At 43.0% G+C, this 19,603-nt stretch overlaps 1 protein-coding gene across 4 annotated transcripts in view; it reads left to right on the forward strand.

Annotated features, from left to right (window-relative positions):
* TRIM2 (tripartite motif containing 2) overlaps window positions 1-17,006 on the forward strand; it is an 88,656-nt gene extending 71,650 nt beyond the window's left edge. For 2 of the 4 annotated variants that reach the window (XM_056855713.1, XM_056855712.1), the window contains exons 7-12: window positions 4,343-4,446; window positions 5,031-5,198; window positions 6,379-6,547; window positions 12,570-12,640; window positions 14,136-14,276; window positions 16,176-17,006. In XM_056855713.1, the coding sequence (XP_056711691.1) occupies window positions 4,343-4,446; window positions 5,031-5,198; window positions 6,379-6,547; window positions 12,570-12,640; window positions 14,136-14,276; window positions 16,176-16,328 (806 nt within the window). In that variant the 3' untranslated portion in view covers window positions 16,329-17,006. The remainder of the gene's footprint in view (window positions 1-4,342; window positions 4,447-5,030; window positions 5,199-6,378; window positions 6,548-12,569; window positions 12,641-14,135; window positions 14,277-16,175) is intronic. The other 2 variants (XM_056855711.1, XM_056855714.1) reach the window with 2 other exon arrangements.
* The last annotated feature ends 2,597 nt before the right edge of the window (window positions 17,007-19,603 follow it).

A 19,603-nucleotide genomic window follows, 5' to 3' on the forward strand; every position in this document is an offset into this window, starting at 1 on the left:
TCAGGAAGTGGGGTTGTTTTCCTGCTTCCCCAGAGTATCATGGTGCAACCATGTTCTTGGGGTTTCCCTTGATCTCTCCCAAACCTGCTTTGCTGAGAAGTTTTGGAAAGATTGCAGCTAAGCTTAGATGGCTGCCATGTGGATGGCAACTTTTGGATTTTCCTGTTCCTGCCAACATAGCCATTTTTCCTGTCCCTGTAGTGGCTGTCCACCCCCCACCTCCCAAGAGGGCTTTTTTAAAAAGTCAGCAATCGAATATTTTATTTTTGTAAGTGTAGACCTGTGAGGAACTTATGGGGGGATTCTTGGTTGATGTGGCATTCTGCTCCTGCTTCTCTCCCCACCCTGTGTACCCAGTGGTGAGGCAACTCCTTTTCCTTCCCTGCTTGCCTACAGTTTTGCAGCCTCAGTGGCAGGGTGGGTGGGCAGTGGCAGCCATAGGGCACTGTGTCTTGTACACTTGCCCCCTCTCCACCACTATGCTGGGAATGTTAGAGGTTCCTGCTCTTTCCTTCCCCACACCTGTAGTGTCACAGGCCGACAAAGAAGCATTGGTGCATTTTCTGTGCTTGCACAGATAACACTCTTGCCTTTGGAGAAATTTAACCTATCTCCTTTATTTTACTTTTTGAAGCTTTCAGATTTTTCTGCAAACTTGAGGAGTCCTCCAACTATGCAGGAAAATCTGTTTTCTAGCCCTATGGCACCATTCTACAGATTTAAGTATCTGCAGATGGGGCAATGTTGAGAATTAGATATAATGATATAACAATCTATATATTGGGTTCTCTGAATTCCCCACTTTCGGTTTTTTAAAAAGTAAGTTTCCAGCCTCTTTCATTGCAGAGATATAAGGTGAAAGGCATATCTTACCAATGAAAGGAGCTAGAGAATTACTTATTTAAACTGAAAGCCATATGGAAAACACCTATGAAACTGTTCCTTCAACTAGCAGATTCCAGAGAGGGATGCCATTTTGGTTGCTTCCAACTTCTGTCTTTGTATGTCACTGTGTAAATAGTATGTGTGGAGAGCTGCCATTCTCCTGGGGATGGTGAGCAGGCTTCCCACCCCCAGGCTCTGCCAGTCCTCTTCGCTCCAGTGAAAGCAAGGGGCAGGGGTAGGAAGTGACATCCCTTCTGGTAAATACCATAGAGATGAGCAAATTCTTAGAGCATCATGACATTGCTTCTGGGTGCAAACTAGAACTGACGTCATTGTAGGGTTGCCAGGTCCCTCTTTGCCACTGGCGGAAGATTTTTGGGGCTAAGCCTGAGGAGAGCGGGGTTTGGGGAAGGGAGGGACTTCAGTGCTATAGAGTCCAATTGCTAAAGCGGCCATTTTTTCCAGGAGAACTGATCTCTATCGGCTGGAGATCAGTTGAGTTAGCAGATCTCCAGCTAGTACCTGGAGGATGGCAACCCTACGTCATTGTCACTGCACCATCACTCCCTGCCCCCCCCCCCAAGTTTCCTGCTGATTGCCAGTTTTAGGCTGGCAACCCTATCAGCCCATTCCTGAGAATGGGGCTGAAAGTCTTTAGGAGGCAGCGTGACCCCACCGCCAGCGTAAGTGTGTGTAAGCGCGTAAGTGTGTGTAAGCACATTCTTTACCCTTCGTGGGATTTGTAACCTGCAATTTTTTGATGGTGAATATGTAGAATTATAAGAAGATTACCGGTTGAAGGGCTGATGAAGAATTTATAATTAAGAATTTGAAACGGCCGTATCCTCACCGTGACCTGGGCTTCTTCTAAAAAAACTACATGGCATTAACTTTACACCATTATGGCGAATGTACTCCACTACTGAGACTTTTTTGAGACTTTTCTCTTGATTTTTGATACCATTGTACATCTTTTCACCAGTGTTTGTTTTACTGTGGGTTGTTTTGTTGTGTAAATAGTAGTAGCTTATAGATAAACATTTTGCACTTTGTTAACACTTCTCGCTCCTGTACTGATTTTCTAATCTACTTGATACAGTGGTGCCTTATTTTCATCCAGTACCTGGAGGATGGCAACCCTACGTCATTGTCACTGCACCATCACTCCCTGCCCCCCCCCCCAAGTTTCCTGCTGATTGCCAGTTTTAGGCTGGCAACCCTATCAGCCCATTCCTGAGAATGGGACTGAAAGTCTTTAGGAGGCAGCGTGACCCCACCGCCAGCGTAAGTGTGTGTAAGTGCGTGATTACACGCACTTATGCTGGCGGCGAGGCAGTCCCACCAGCGGCCGAGTGCCGCAGGACCGTGCCTCCCCCCTCTGCCGGCGCGGCCTCTCTCTGGCGCCGGCCACGGCGTAGAGAGGCCACGCTGGCACAGGGGGGCATTCTGGGGGGAGGCTTAGGCAGCTCCCTATCCCGGTTCGGCTGGTTATGCCGGCAGCGGGAATGGCGGTGCTTCGCCTGCTATTTAGGCTATTTAAAAACAAAAAGCCTCAAAAAGGCTTTTTTCGTTCCCGCGGTGTGCGTGAATCGGCTTAGGAAGAGGCGCTGCTGTGCCTCTTCCCCACCGACTCCGCATGCCGCCATTTGAGGAATGCACTGTAAATGTATGTGATTTTTTACTTCCCCTTGGGTACAAACATGTCTAAGGCAACTTCCACACACTTTCTGGTAAACATAAATACCTTCCCTTATGTGTAATTCCTCCTCCCCCTCAGGAGTCATAGTCCTGAGGATTTCTGTTTACAATGCTGCATTGTCTAATGCTGTTTCCGAAAAACATCCAGCTCCTTTCCCTGGATGGAAGGAAGAGGCAACGGGCTTCCAAACCTTCAACTACCTCCTTGCCATTCAGCTGAAAGGCATAATAATGATTAATCATAAACATATGTAGTCAGGTTTCATTTATGCCCCAAAATGTCACTTGGGCAGAATGAACAGGAATTAATCCAGTGTGGATAGTCAAACAAGTGAGTGGGAGAATTTGCTGTTTAAGAGGGGAGGGAAAGCCCTCTAAAATCTCATGGGCCGAAACCACTAGCCACACCTTAACACAGCTCTTTGGAGCCAACCCGTAGTCAAGAAGATACAAAGGCTAATTTGGGCAGCATAAATTCTGAGCATGAGGTATCTTCTTTATTGGTTTTGCCAGTTGTTTGAAATATTCCAAACTTGTCAAATGTACAAGCTGTTGTTTTGGCCTTGCTGTTCAGCACAAAAATAAATTGACATGGGGCAGAATCCAGCTGGGGCTCTTTGAAGAACTAGCCCAATATAGTAAACAAGCTGTGTGAAGTGATATAGATGGAAAAGACCATTGAAGTGTCTGAAAAAACAGGTGCTACAGCATCATGGCAAAACACATCATTGAGCACAACATAAACTATGATTGTGGGGTCTAATTTTGAACTTCAAAATCAAAACATTTTGGAACTTAACAAAATTGCAAATCAAAAATCCATTATTTTCAATGTGGTGGAATAGTTTTGCAGAGTAATATTGTATTTCACACTAACTCACTATTAATTTCCATTACTTTAAATATGTGCATCTTTTACCAGTTTAATTGGGTATTTGGTGGTATATTGGGCAACAGACAAGCATTATAATCCTAAACTGTGCCCAGAAATTCAGTGGAAAGAAAAGATAGGTATTACAGCAGGAAAGACCTGTATAATGTCCATTTGGAAGTTAGTGTATGTAGAACAAGAATAAAATAAACATGTGTGGCATGTGACATGTATAATATACACTCTGTATGAGGCACAACCTTTTAATCTCATTGACTTCAATGGATTTGGAATGTTGTAACTTTGTTTAGGATGTAGGCTTACCAGGTCCCCCCTCTCCTCCGGCTGGAGGTTTTTGGGGTGGAGGGGAGGGGAGATTGCATGCTGCCGCGCCGACGCAAGCACGTCACTTCGGGTTTACACCTAGAAGTGCCGTATCGCAAGGGGCCTTTCACCACTGAAACTGGGAGTTTGAGTGGTAAAAGGCCCGTTGTGATGCGGCGCTTCTGGGTGTAAAACGCAACGCAAGGGGCTGTTTACCACTCAAACTCCCAGTTTCAGTGGTAAAAGGCCCCTTGCGATGCTTCCAGGCTCCTTGCGCTTCCAGGTATGAACCGGAAGTGATGTGGCACTGTGGGCAGGTGCATATGCATGCATTGTCCGCCGACCCTCAGCTGGTCGGTGGGCAGCCAGGTAGATTGGTGGGGGTTTGCCTGCCACCATCTGGCACTTGGCAACCCTATTAAGATGGCATTGTTAGTCTGTTATGATCACACAAAAATACCGTTAGAACCAGTTGCCTTAAAGGGTTGGGATGGGATATTTTGCCGTCACATACTTGGCTGGTTTAGATTGCCTAATGTGGTTCATGTGTCAATCCCTTTCTAGGCACCAAAGGCAGAAACAAAGGAGAATTTACAAATCTTCAGGGAGTAGCTGCATCTACAAATGGAAAAATATTAATTGCCGACAGCAATAACCAGTGTGTACAGGTAAGGTGTCTTTTTTCCCTTTTAAACTGGCATATCTTTATAGGAGGGATCACAGGATTTCATAGGATGATGAATGAAGCACACATACTCCTGAAACACCAGGATTGTTTTTCTTGAAACATAACAACTGTTATGATTCATAGCAGATAATGCTACTCATAATTACTTCTGTGTTAACTTTGAGGGACAGTTTAAACACATTCTAATAGTCAAGTGTGGTGTTATCTATGGATATCTAAATCTACATATCAGGGCCGCACCAACACAAAACTTGGGGGACCCCCCAGGTTGGCAGAAAAATCTGAAAACTTAAAAAATACATTGGAGGGGATTAAATCCCCCCCCAATAAAAAAGCGTTATCTGCACAAATGCAGATAATGACCCTGCCTCCTGGGTCATCTGTCGGAGTCAGGAGCTGCTCTGGGCATGGCAGTGGCTGCAGCAGAGAACAGGAGCTGCTCCCTGGCTGGCAGCGTGACCATGGAGGCTTGAAGCTGCTCCAGGCTCAGCAGCAATGACTGCGGCAGAGTCCTGGAGACTACATTTTATGTTAAAGTTTTTTGTTTTGTTTTTTTAATTCTAGCTATTTGCCACTGATGGTCAATTCAAGAGTCGCTTTGGTATCCGGGGAAGATCTCCTGGCCAGTTGCAGCGGCCCACAGGAGTGGCTGTGCATCCTTGTGGTGACATTATTATTGCTGATTATGATAACAAATGGGTTAGCATCTTCTCCTCTGATGGAAAATTTAAGGTAAACTTGAAGTCCTAATGCTATGTTTTTAACCTCTCTGAGTTTAAAAAGGAGTAGGGTAGCCAGCTCTGGATTGGGAAACTCTTGGAGATTTTGGGAGAGGATGCTGGGGAGGAGGAAGAGGAGGAGTTGGTTTTTATTCGCCGACTTTCTCTACCACTTAAGGGAGACTCAAACCGGTTTACAATCACCTTCCCTTCCTCTCCCCACAGCAGACACCCTGTGAGTTAGGTGGGGGTGAGAGAGCTGTAACTTGCCCAAGGTCACCCAGCTGGCTTTGTGTGTAGGAGTGGGGAAACAAATCCAGTTCACTAGATTAGCCTCCGCCACTCATGTGGTGGAGTGGGGAATCAAACCCGGTTCTCCAGATTAGAATCCACTGCTCCAAACCACCACTCTTAACCACTACATCACGCTGGCTCTCAGGGTGAGGTTTGGGAAGGGAGGGACTTCTGTGGGGGTATAATGCCATAGAGCACACCTTCCAAAGTGGCCATTTTCTACAGATCTGATCGCTGACTGATCTCTGTCAGCTGGAGATCTGTTGTAATTTCAGGAGATCTCCAGCTACCACCTGGAGGTTGGCAGCCCTCAAAAGGAGCCATTGTTTTTGGCAAATAAATGGGAAGACATCATGATGCATGCTTACAAGAGACCTTATTGCAGCCAGGAGGCTTAATTCAGGCTCTCCTCGTTGACTCAGCTGGTTTTCCCCTTGACCTAGTTGTCTTCTGCTTTTTTCACAGTAATTGCATGCATAGTCAATATTTCATGACTAGCTCATCTCTTTCAGCAGTTAGAATTTTAAACAAATATTTATTGAAAGTATGGAATCCCTCATAAATTGTTAATGGAGTTTCAGGCCCCAGCCAGCCTAGTTATTCTAAGGTTATCAATTTGTGTATTAAAATCCCTCGTTTGGATTTTTGCTGGGATAACTGATTTAGATTTGATTTCACGATGTGTAATATCTTACTGATGCCCCGAAATATATGTACAATATATCCCATCATGTGCATAACTTTGATTTGTCTCTAGTATGTAGACACTGTTTTGAGGCACATACCAAGTTTTGTTCCCTGAGAGAGAGTATTTAAAACATCCATTTGTTAAATATGGGTTCTGAATTTGCGTTGTTTGTGGGTTTAAAAGGAAATCTAATCTTTTTTTTTTCCTGTAGACAAAAATTGGATCGGGAAAACTTATGGGACCAAAAGGCGTTTCCGTGGATCGCAATGGACACATCATTGTTGTGGACAACAAAGCATGTTGTGTGTTCATCTTCCAGCCCAATGGGAAAATAGTAACCAAGTTTGGAAGCCGAGGCAATGGAGACAAGCAGTTTGCAGGTATCCTTGATAGGTCCCAATTTTAGGGAAGATATATGAATGAGCCCCGTGTCAGGTAGTTGGTTTCAGGTAGACGGCTCAAGGTTGACTCAGCCTTCCATCCTTCCGAGGTCGGTAAAATGAGTACCCAGCTTGCTGGGGGTAAAGGGAAGATGACTGGGGAAGATGCACTGGCAAACCACCCCATAAGCAAAGTCTGCCTCATAAACGTCGGGATGTCACGTCACCCCATGGGTCTGGAATGACCCAGTGCTTGCACAGGGGACCTTTACCTTTATATGAATGATATATGTAGAGATATAAGTTTTTTGGTAATTAATTAATGTTTGTTCTACTTCTGTATGGCTTATGGGCTGTAATATAGATTGACTGCTCAAATTTTTGTGCTGTGCCTCCCCCGCACAGTAGCCATATGGTAGTAAAAAGAATCACTGGTTCTCAGTTACAAATGGTCAAGACATAAACATTGTCTTTAATTCTTGTACATTGTTCTGCAGAGAATGAATGTCACGTTTCATAACCTATTCTTCACACTATCAGTGAATCTAAGATAGTGTTCCAAAATAATACTTCCTTCTCTTTTTAAAAATATCTTGCTGAACACCATGGTGCTGTTGCTAAGGCTGCAGTTACTCTTTAACCAGTCCAGTCAATAAGAACATTTGTTCTGTGCCAGAGAGTGTATCGGTCTTGCTGAGGCACCTTCCAGTGCCTGGAAAGGGCTCAGGCCAATGACCCAAAAGAAACTATGTCTGACTAGGTTTTCATAATTTCCCATGAATTCTCCAGGCTTATTAGGTAGAGGTACTCATCAGTGCTAAGTCAGCTTTTTAGATATGTGAGCAGGCTTCCATTTGCATGTGAGATGTCTGCAGACAGTTTAATGGAATTGCTCTGCAGAATCAGGCATACGGTTGCACAAGTGAAATTCAGTTGAAAATAGCTAGTTGGTTGAATTCATTTTGATTGACATCACTGTCTGTTCTACACACTCACACTGTTTGCTACATGTAGGTTCATGTCTTCCTTTGTCTCTCTCTGGCCATTTTTGCATGGCAATTAGCAGCGCGCTCCAGGCTGAATTGCCCTGCATATTTTTTTAAAAAATTCACGCCGAACCGTCATTCCGGAAGTGACTGTGAAGCTGGCGCATACCTGCTTCGCATTACTGAAGAGCCCATTTAACGCGACCTTTGGTGTTTGCCGAAGAATCCCCCTCAAGGAACCATGCAAAACAATAGTGGCGCGTTAGCTATGCACATGCTAATGACTATGCAAACAGAAACGAAGGAGCAGACAAGTGGGGGGTGGAATTTCTCCTTTTGCGTCGGGACCGTGAATAGGCATTTTTAAAGTCGCATTTTAAAACAGCTGTGAGTGAGCATCAAAACTGACCATGCAAAAATGGCCTCTGTGTTTTAAAAGCTAAACTCAGCCTGTGCTGGCTGCAAGGGTTACTTAACCGTTTTACTTCTGGTAATTTTTTCAGCTCAGAAACATTGTTTCGAGCTGGTTCTTTACCCAAAGGTGGGAAAGTACTAAGCCCTTCTGTTTTTTCCAATGTAGGTGAAAAACAAACAAAACACTTTTGGGGACCTTGAAAAAAGCTAAACTGTTCCTCTGTAAGCATCCTTTCCTAGCCTGACTCACAGCCTGATTTGAGCTTTTTTTTAAAAAATTCAAAGGAGAAAAAATCATAACACTCCACATACCTGTATGAACAAATGTGAATACTATGAATAAACTTCACAGCAAAGCAGGTTTGGGAAAGATCAGAGGGAAAACCTAGGAGGTGCAGGAATGCACTGTGATGCTGTAGGATAGTGGCGGCGGGGGTGGGTGGGGAGTACTTCCCAGCAAAACTGAACCCAGTGCACACATGGAAACAGTCACTATCTGTTTGCTCTCCAGCAAAGACTAGGCGATGTTATTTACTTCCATGCCATGAACAGCTTCAACTGCCTGTTTCCATACAATAATTATGAAAAACATTTTTCTTCTGGCCAGTTGCCAACCCTGCTTGTTTATCCTGCCAACACATTTCCCTCTTTCCTTCTCCCTTTTCTGTGTGGAATCCCAAAACAAACTTCAGTTGCCTGCTACAATTGAATACAAACACCTGAGTAAATTGGACCTTATTTGCTCCTCAGATACAAAGATTCTAAAGGGCCAAACTTAGGGTTGCCAGGTCCCTCTTTGCTAGCGGCGGGACGTTTTTGGGGCGGAGTCTGAGGAGGGCGGGGTTTGGGGAGGGGAGGGACTTCAATGCCATAAGAGTCCAGTTGCCAAAGCGGCCATTTTCTCCAGGTGAACTGATCTCTATCAGCTGGAGGTCAGTTGTAATAGCAGGAGATCTCCAGCTACTACCTGGAGGTTCAAAACAAAACAAATCACAGCACTCTCAATATTTAAACATGCACAGTTTATAGAAAATGAATCATACTATAGAACATGACTCACTCACCTATATGATAACATGCAAAGGTATGACTAAACACACAGGAGGTACTGAACAGCAACTATGTACAATATATACAAAAGACAACGTGGCCAAATTAGCCAAAATGGTCAAGATAGTCAAAATGGTCCCACAATGTACTGATAGTGATCATAGGTACACACAGTCCAAGGCCAAAAGCCACAAAACCGGCTTGAACAATCTCACGAATGGCATCCCTAGCCAAACTAGATGTTACATTTGCCATGAGTCATGTCAGGGTTCCCTGCCCTGTTTTACAGACAGATGTGAGGTCAGGGAACTAAAGTTCTGAAACATGCTGGGACCAAATTTGGCTTGGGAGTGCAGTGCTGGAGGAGGAGGAGGAGCTTCAGGCCTCCCCCATCCATGCCATTTTTGGCAAGCCAAGGGAGTCCAATTTACCCTGCTGTGGGGCTCCACACGCTACAGCAAACTGAGTGCCTCGTGGATGTTTCAGCTCAGGAAAATGGCACAGGGGGAAGGCTGATGCTCCCTTCCATGCTGTCCTCAGGCCTCAGAGCACTTGGGAGCTTTAGTTCCCTGATGTCACATCTAACTGTAAAATAGATCAGAGAATCCTGACCTGCCTCTTGGCAGAGACTGTAATAGCTCAGTCCTCCACCCTCCCAACCCTCTTGCCGGAGAGTATCTGACAGATATTATAGATACAATCTCTAGTTTTGCCAAAGTCAGGATTCAATTAGACTTCTGGCTTATGAGAGGGAAAACAAATTCCCATTCACCTAGGCGCCTTCACCCAGGCATTATGGGTAATTGGAGTTTGTTTTGGGGGTTTGTATGAGAAGGGGGAGGGCAAGGGGAGCAAACGAGCACAGTGAACAAGACAAACTGAAGTTTAATTGTGATTCATTATGTTGTATGAATGTGGCTATAGATACACTCCTGCTCTGTGCCATAGGGAGCAACCTTAAGCAGGTGTACTCAGAAATAGGCTGCATTTTATTCAATTGCCCTTACTCCTAGGAAAGTTTTCTTAGGATTGCAGCCGTAATTTCTTAAGACCTTGTTGATAGTATAAGAAGGATAAATCCTTTCGTCATTAGAGTTGCAAAATCCCATTAGGTGGGGAAAGAACAGGCTGTTAATTTACATGTCAGATGAGTTTTAAATGGTTTATTACTTTACAGTGGTTGCACTAAAAATGAAGATCTAAGCAAGAAGAGCCAGTCTAACTAGTTTAAATCTAGTCAAGTAGCAAGTTTTGAATTTATTGCTCTCTAGATTAAATGTACTGTTGCCCAAACTCATTTTGCTGCTTTTGTGTTTGTTGCTGATTATATTCTTTTAGAGTTATTTAATATCTCTTTGTAAGTTGGCAAGCTTATACGCTGCAGCTTTCCCCTGTGAACTTGGTGCCCTTCCTGATTTACTGTTAATGGAATGATCCAAATGGAATATAAACCCTTGAGATGAACTTCACCTTTACTTAGTAGTTATATCTAATAGTAAAGTGGTTGGTCCCTGTTAAGAAGCAGCAAAAACGGGCCACCCAAAGAAAAGGCTGGGGTCTCTACATAATTAGGACATTTCCCCAGTGGCGTAGCGTGGGTTGTCAGCACCCGGGGCAAGGCAAGTAATTTGCGCCCCCTAACCCGTGGATTTTAGCACTCGAGTCTCTTCCACTAGATTAGTTAAAGAAACCCTTACCCCCTAAGCACATGTATTGTTTGTGCTGATGTAATTAAAGTAAAATGACTGAACCTGGGGCCTTCGGTATACCAAGCAGCTGTGGGACTTGCAAATACCTCTGTACTTAATAATTTGTGTTTAAGAGGTGTTTGGAAGATGCAATACAAACCTTATGCCTGCTTGTCTTTGGGCCATACTCCTCCTGTGTTGTTTAGGTGGAAAGCAGCCACTGGCTTCCTTTTGGGACTTCATGTACCCCCCCCCCCATTCATTTTCATATGCCCAAAACATATATTTACTGTTTACTGATATGATGCTTGCTATACACCTCTGTGCACATCCTGGCCACAGGAGGCAAAGATGTATAGTAAATTGGCCCATGCTGCAAAACTAAATTAACTGTATACAATTCAAATTCACCAATTAGTAATAAGTGGAAGATGAGTTTGAAAAAGAAAAGTCCAGGAGGCAATTCTCACTAAGCATCAAATTCTAATCCACAAGTGGTTTCTCTAACAATGTGTGTGTGTGTGTGTAAAGTGCCGTCAAGTCGCAGCCGACTTATGGCAACCCAGAGGCCACTTACCGGCATCATCTTCGCCCCGAACCGCATTGAGGCGGGTGGCGCCGGCTCCCACCACCCGGGACCGAGGCGGAGACCAACGGCCGAGGCCTGGAGGAGTGCGGCGGCCTCGCGTGCCCAGGAACCTGTTGCAGGCGGCGCTCCCGGGCCGGTGGGACGGCCCTCGCGGGACCGGCGCCTCTCTCAGGGCCCAGCGCCGCCCCGCGCCCTTCAGCTTTGTCTCGCCTTCGCCCCCCACCCCTCCTTCCCCGCCGCCTCTGCTCGCCACAAACAAGACGGCCGCCGCCCTCCAGCCTCCTCTGAAACTCCCCCCCCCTTCCGCTGGCCCGGCAGGGAGGAGCTGCTGAGTCCCACCCCCAAGGTGGGCTGGGCCGGGTGAGGCCGACGCTGTGGGCTCCGCCGTGCGGCCCTGCCTCAGCGGCGAGGGGGAGGGAGATTAATGCCTGAGGCGGCCCTGCCGTGAGTTGGGGAGCGGGGCCGCGGCTTTCCCGCCCCCTGGAGGCCTGCTGAGAGTTTGAAAATGTTATACAAAAAACACCGCTTTGAAAGGGTTTTTTGGATACCGCGGCTTATGAATGGTTGGAAGACGTCTTCACTGCAGTGAGAGAGAGTGAGTGAGTGAGCCAGGCAGGGGCAGAGAGCTGCGAGTGCGCCCCCCCAGATGTTGCGCCCGGTGCGGCCGGCCCCCCCTGCACCCCCCACGCTACGCCACTGCATTTCCCAGGTATCCAGAAAAACACCAGTTTGTAAATTAACCAAAAGATCCTCCATCACACACACAGAGACACACCAAAAGGCATTGAGATCAACTGAATGTGCAGCAGGAATCATTAAACATTGTGAAGATTTATTTATTTACTTTGGATCCTTTTCATCCAGTCTCACCTAATTCTCTTCCTTACTACAGCTCCTGTCCCACATGGCTTTTGTCCACTGGGCCCCATGATTCCCTGCATAGCCTTTTTAGTGGTCAAAGGCCCTCCTCCTTTTTTCAACAGTGGAAAAGGTGGTTGGATTTAACCCTTTATATTATATCCACAAAACAAAGTAAGATCTGGAAATATAAAATTAGGGAACAAATTACAGAACAAACCCTAGCATAATATGCACAATGAAGACTGCCTTAAATTCCGCAGGCATTAACTACAACTTCATTTATTTTGTAAGAACGATCCCCTGAACAACTTTAAATTGTTCCAAATTTAGAACCAGTGGTTCTTGTATTTTAGAACCGAGCATATCATTGTGATGATCTAATTCATTTTTTGCCCTTAGACAGCTTGTTACTAATTAATTCTTGTTTGTTGCAGGCCCTCATTTTGCAGCTGTCAACCACAATAATGAAATTATTATTACAGATTTCCACAATCACTCTGTCAAGGTATGACATAGTAAATTCCTGTTAAAATGGATAGAAGTTGTTTGTATGTTCTCATAAAAGAATTGACTATATTTTCAGCATTAGACATTACTCAGTTGGGAGGCAGGGAAATAACTGGATGGGTCATTTTATTTTTCTGTTTAATTAGGGCTGTACTCCTTGAGTTGGTTGGTTCAAAAAGTACTGTGTTGTGTATAACACATTCCTTTGTGCCATTTTACAGTTCCATTTTGAGATTATAGTTATCAAGGCTTGCATTTAATGCTTGGAGAAACTTGTATCTGATGGTTGTAGTGATAACAAAGTACTTGTTGGCCTGATTAACACTCTAAATTTCTTACACAGCACGTACAACTGGCATGTCTAACAGTCACGCGCCTTATACTTTATGTTACATGTGGGAAGCCCCTTGCTTCTATGAGTTTTCCAATGAGCTTGTAGCCCTCTGTGGCAGGAGATTTATGCCAGTTGTATTTCCTAGGCGTGAAACATGCCCATGTGAGAAGACCTCCACATTCAGAGTCAGGCAATTCAGACATTTTCAGATTTGTGACTACCAAAGATACCATTTCAGTCTACCCTAGCGGAGGGGCACATAGATGTCAGTGGCAGGTCAAGATTAACAATAAGGCTCAGAGTTCCATTACTGTTAGGAACTTTGGGGGAGGGTTACTACCGTAATGCCCAGATATAAGGGCTGGTTTAGAACACTATGTATTCACATGCACACACATGGAAGCTTTGGGAAGTTGGCATCCGGGAGCCATGAACCAAAAAATCATGCTTTCTGTGCCTGGTACGGCCTTTCACCAGTAGAGAGCTCTAAATTACCTTCATCCTTAGGAATGTGTTTTCTACTTCCAAGATCACAAGACCTAGAGACACCTTCGGGCAATATCTATAGGCTATGCTAATTAGAGTGGAGTAGACACCTAATGTGCATTGGTGCTTTTGTGTATCAATTTGCTTGTCAGCAGCCATGGGCCTGTCCCATGCAAATGCATAAATAATTCTGAGCTTCCTTTGTTTCTCTGGTAACTCTGCATCTTATTTGTGGGTTAGTTCACCCCAGGTCTGTGTTTAGCTAAATAAAGGACGGTTTTGCTTTTAACCTCCTCCTAGTTGTCTTTATTAGACTCTATAAGACAACCAGGCACTTCACTACTACTACTACTTTCTATTTTTCTGCAAACCTTGGGGTTCTCCCAGATCTGCAGAAATCTTTAACTTACATTTTTTGGGTTTTTTGAGCCACATGGGAGTTAGCTGCCTGTGGGCTAAAATGCATGGTCACTTAGCCCAGTTCCAGCCCCTGTTCCCCGTAGACAAAACTGAGAGACCAATGATCTTACACAGTATATGCAATTTTATATGTATGATTGTGTTCATTAATGTGAGGAGAGTAATTGCGCTTCTTTTTTCAGGCTGGTAACATTATGCAAGCACTATGTAGTAAAATATATGACTTGATTTTTTTAAAAAACAATTCCTACAGGTATTTAACCAGGAAGGCGAATTCATGTTGAAGTTTGGATCTAATGGAGAAGGAAATGGGCAATTTAATGCACCAACAGGAGTAGCTGTAGATTCAAATGGAAATATAATTGTAGCCGATTGGGGAAACAGTCGAATACAGGTAGACAAAACTTTTCCCCCCCAGCCAGTTGGCTTAATGTGATGTGTGTTGCATGGGCCGTGTTTTCAGGGCTAACTCTCACACCATCTCTAAAATGTCTCCATGTGATCTGTGAGTGATAACAAAGCTGTGTGATCTGGTAAGTTAACCTATCACTGGGCATCATGTAAGATAGCCTGCCTACCATTTCAGTATGTGCACATTCTCTGAAATCTGTTCCACAAGATCCAAGAAATCAAAGGGAAATTTAAAGCACGGTTAGGCATGCTGAATGATCAGCATGGAAATACATTAACTGAACAGGACAAAATAAAGAAAATGTGGGAACAATACACTGAAGAACTATACAGAAGAGATGAAAGGATAACAGATTCTTTCCAAGAAGAATCTTTTGAAGAAGAACCTACAGTTTTAGAAAGTGAAGTGAAAGCTGCACTGAGAGCAATCGGGAGAAACAAATCACCAGGAGCAGATGGGATATCAATAGAGCTATTCCAAGCCACAGAAACGGAGTCCATCAAAATCTTGACAAGAATATGCCAACAGATATGGAAAACAAAACAATGGCCCACAGAATGGAAACAATCTATTTACATTCCAATTCCCAAGAAAGGAGACATCAAAGATTGCAGCAACTATCAGACCATCACGTTAATTTCTCACGCAAGTAAAGTGATGCTCAGAATCTTACAGCAAAGGCTGTTACCATATATGGAATGAGAAATGCCTAATGTTCAAGCTGGTTTTAGAAAAGGAAGAGGCACTAGAGATCATATTGCAAATATACGCTGGTTAATGGAGCATACGAGAGAATTTCAAAAGAAAATCAGCTTGTGTTTCATAGATTACAGCAAAGCTTTTGACTGTGTGGATCACGAAAAGCTATGGCTGGTTTTAAAGGAAAGGGGTGTGCCATTTCTATTCCTTGGCTCCATCGTCAACCAAAAGGGAGACTGCAGCCAAGAAATCAGAAGGCGGTTGAGACTGGGAAGGGCAGCCATGAAGGAGCTAGAAAAGATTCTGAAGTGTAAGGATGTGTCACTGGCCACCAAGATTAGGTTAATTCATGCCATTATATTCCCTATTACTATGTATGGGTGTGAAAGCTGGACAATGAAGAAAGCTGACAGGAAGAAAGTAGACTCCTTTGAGATGTGGTGTTGGAGGAGAGTGTTACGGATACCATGGACGGCCAAAAAAACCAAATCAGTGGGTTCTAGATCAAATCAAGCCTGAACTGACCCTAGAAGCTAAAATGACTAAACTGAGGCTATTGTATTTTGGTCACATCACGAGACGACAAGAGTCACTGGAAAAGACAGTCATGCTAGGAAAAGTTGAGGGCAGCAGGAAAAGAGGAAGACCCAACAAGAGATGGACTGACTCAATAAAGGAAGCCACAGCCCTCAATTTGCAAGATCTGAGCAAGGCTGTCAAAGATAGAACATTTTGGAGGACTTTCATAGGGTCGCCATGAGTCGGAAGCGACTTGAGGGCACTTAGCACACATACACACATTCTCTGAGTCTTCATAGGCACATGCCAAATCAACGATGGTATGCACTTTCACCAATCACTTTGCTGTGGCTACATTGTACATGTACATGTTATGTGAGCCAACATGGTAGAGTGGTTAAGAGCGGCGGACTCTAATCTGGAGAAGCGGGTTTGTTTCCCCACTCTTACACATGAAGCCTGTTGGGTGGCCTTGGGCTAATCACAGTTCTCTCTGAACTCTCAGCCCCACCTACTTCACAAGGTGTCTGTTGTAGGGAGAGGAAGGGAAGGCGATTGTAAGCCAGTTTGAGACTCCTTAAAGGCAGAGAAAATCGGGATATAAAAACCAACTCTTTTTTTCTTTCATTGAACTGAACTCATTCTCTCTTTACATTTTCACAGGTGTTTGATGGAAGTGGATCCTTTTTATCCTATATAAATACATCTGCTGATCCGCTTTATGGTCCCCAAGGCTTGGCCCTAACGTCCGATGGGCATGTTGTAGTTGCTGACTCTGGCAATCACTGCTTCAAAGTCTATCGATACTTACAGTAGCAGTTGGATCATGCTTAAGAAGTTACTAGTCTCTGAGGGCCAATGTAGATCTTTTTGTGTAGGATGTCTACTTCTTTAAATATTTCAATTTTAATACAGAAGTTTTCACTTTTCTGTTTTATTTCCAAACCTACCTTGTTTACATAGGACTTGCACCTCATATGTTCCGCACTGAACTCATCCTAAGGATTAATAAATAAATAAGACCCTCTCTTTTTTCCTGAATTCATGAAGACAGTGGAATAATAAACATGTGAACTGTGGCTTGTAGATCAGGCATTTATGTAACAGACTAATTTTTCTGCAAGGGAGGGGGAACAGTGAAATGATTTAAAGGGGTTTATTTAACATGTGAATGGGAAGCATTTGTTTAAAGCTTCCAAATTTGAAAATTGTTACTGTTAAGCATTATTTATCCCAGCAGGAAGTCTGGGAGTCTTTTAGACCATGTTGTTATAGTAGGTATTACACTTGTAACATCATAGCAACTGTAGTAAGTAGTTTCTTTTAGTAATAAAGATATATGGTCAAGTCATTCGGAAACCTTCCTGTTCTAGCTATCCAACCTAACACAGTTTAACTTTTAGCACTACAAGAATCAATGCAACCTTCCTGTCCAATGTGGGATTAATGTACATGTGTATCAACTTCCCTACTGCTCAATGTGTTGTATTTTCCAGAATCCTGGAGCTTCTATGGAAAGACACTGTAATATGTTATTGCAGAATGTAGAATGTCCTTACCATGGTTTTTAAAAGCAGTCCCATTTCCAAACAGGATAACAAGCCACGCAGGTTCCCCACTGGAGGACCTATCTTGAACAACCAAAGGATACTTGGAGGAAGACAAAGGGGTTTTTTTTGGGGGGGGGGGTTGATAACCAAGAGTTACCAAAGCAGGGTGTTGGTCATTTTTTAAAATAATGGAAATAATAAAATGGAAATAAGGTCAAGTATAAAAAATAAATCAATTGTGGGACAAATCTTTAACACTTAGTGAGTGTCAGATAGGATTAAATGATGGTTCAAAACAGTTCATAATTTTCTTCCATCAAGAATAAGAAGTGCATGTAGATTATTTGAGCACCATCCTTTCTGGAAGAAAATATTCTGTATTCTCTCTCCCCCCCTGTTCTCCAAACACATAGGTGAAAAGCAAATCATGTAATTTAAAACTCTGGGAGCCATATACATTCTGACAAGAGGTTCTTTCCCCCCTATAAGTTATGTCTAATAATACTAAGAAGCATACATACATTTTATACACATAACATAAAGTGAAAAAATACACATGCTAGCAAAGTGGGATCATGTACTGCCCCCAACCTTGTACAAGAGGACAACTGGTCATCATAGTTCCTGTAGCTAAAATAACCTTGCATTTCTTCTTTGTTTTCGCTTTGCTCAGTCAGGTTGGCATCTTAATATCTACCATCCTGCAGAATGGAAGGTAATTTGTTTTTGTAACATTTCATCCCTACCTTAAGTTTGGGCAGAGCTCAATATTTTGCTTCAAACCTTCTTTAATGACTCCAATAAGATGATGCTGGAAAAACTAAGATAATTGCCTAGCTGGCCCGTAACACATTAGCTGCAAAATTGGTACACTGTATTTAATTAAGGCAGCAAAGTTAATTTTTTCATGCTTTAATTGTTTCTCTGATAGTCTAACAGAATAGCCATACTGTAAAGTTACCTTCTTAAAATGAATCTAATGTTATGGTTCTTAGATAAATAAAAAAGTATCTGCCAAGGCAATAGTCACTAGGCACCATTAATCTTGGCCACCGAACCACCTTTAAAGATATTTAAATGTTTTGAGAAAATGGATAACCGATTTATGATTTTAGATGTATTTATTAATGAAGTAAACAACAGCAAAAACTTCAAGATGTCTAGTAATTGTATAACGTAAAGGAACTCACACCCTGTGAAGTGTATTATTACTACAGACTGAATTCAGTGCACATTGTTAACCAATCCAGTTTATGCTTGTAATGCTTTTAAACTTTTGTAAAAAATAAAAAAAAAGTTATGACAAAGAAAATATTTGCAGGAATTAAAAATAGGTACTGAACTATCTCATGCACTGTGCAATCCTAAACTGAACTATACCTTTGCAAGCCTACTGACTTCAATTGGAGGGTATAACTTTGTTTGGGATTGCATTGAGAGTGACCTAAGGAGGGATTAGGAGCAGTGCCCACGAGAAAAGATTTATGCTTTCATGCACTCCGGCACAGTTCGGTGGAACACGTGTAAGAGCAGTTTCCAGAGATTTATGTAAAGGAAACATAAAAACCTAAATTGTTATGAACTGACATCTGGAAACCATTTCATGCATGCAATCGTGTCCATGCATTCTTTATTTTTTTTAAAGTAACAGTTCCTTAACTTGAATAATAGGTAACAGTAATGCTGCATTTACTACCTTGACTCAGATTTGAATTATTGCTTCTTTCCTTTACAACAATGATAACGTATTAAGGGTGATGTGGCCTTCCCTCCAATACCTTTAGATCCTGGTTCTTCCTTATTGAATCTTTAAGGATTTGTAAAACTGATAACAGTGATGTATGCTACTGTAAACTGGTGCTAGTTTGGAGCCCTGATGAATGGCAGATATTTGGAAGACACCTGTAAAAGCTCAGTAGCCAGGCAAAAACATGGAGATCACATATCTGCATTCATTTATAAAATACAACTGGCAGACTCATATAGCCTCCATTTGCCTTGGGGCCGTGCAGAGAACGAACAGAGGGTTTAAGCCTGAATTTGCAAGGATTTTCTATCATCAAAACTAGATTCCCTGCTAACAGCAGCACTGGTTTCAATTATTAAATCTGAGTGAAAGAATTAAACCTCTTTCTTCTATGCGTGATTCTGAGGCAAACTGAGGCAGAACGAGGCAGCAGTTTGCATTTCATATACTGACAAAGATGGTGATTTTCATCAAGTTAGTTTGCTTTTAACAAGGAGCATTTGAAATCTAACAAACAATTGAGTTACAAATTTCCAAAAACTATAGCCATTGCATAAAAGTTCAGACCTGTAATTACCACAATTATATTTTTTTCCTTACTGAATCAATATCTAAGGTTGTGTACATGCAGGTTACATCCAAACTTGCTGCATGGCCAAACCCACAGATGCAACCTAGGACACAACTGCACTGCAATTTTAATTTGGATTAACAGTCACAGGTAGCTCACCATGATTAAAGCAATTTTAATTTATGTTTACAGTAGAGACATTTTCCTTGTGGCAATGAATAAT

The sequence above is a fragment of the Euleptes europaea genome, chromosome 9 (assembly GCF_029931775.1).
Source record: "Euleptes europaea isolate rEulEur1 chromosome 9, rEulEur1.hap1, whole genome shotgun sequence".
NCBI lineage: Eukaryota > Metazoa > Chordata > Lepidosauria > Squamata > Sphaerodactylidae > Euleptes > Euleptes europaea.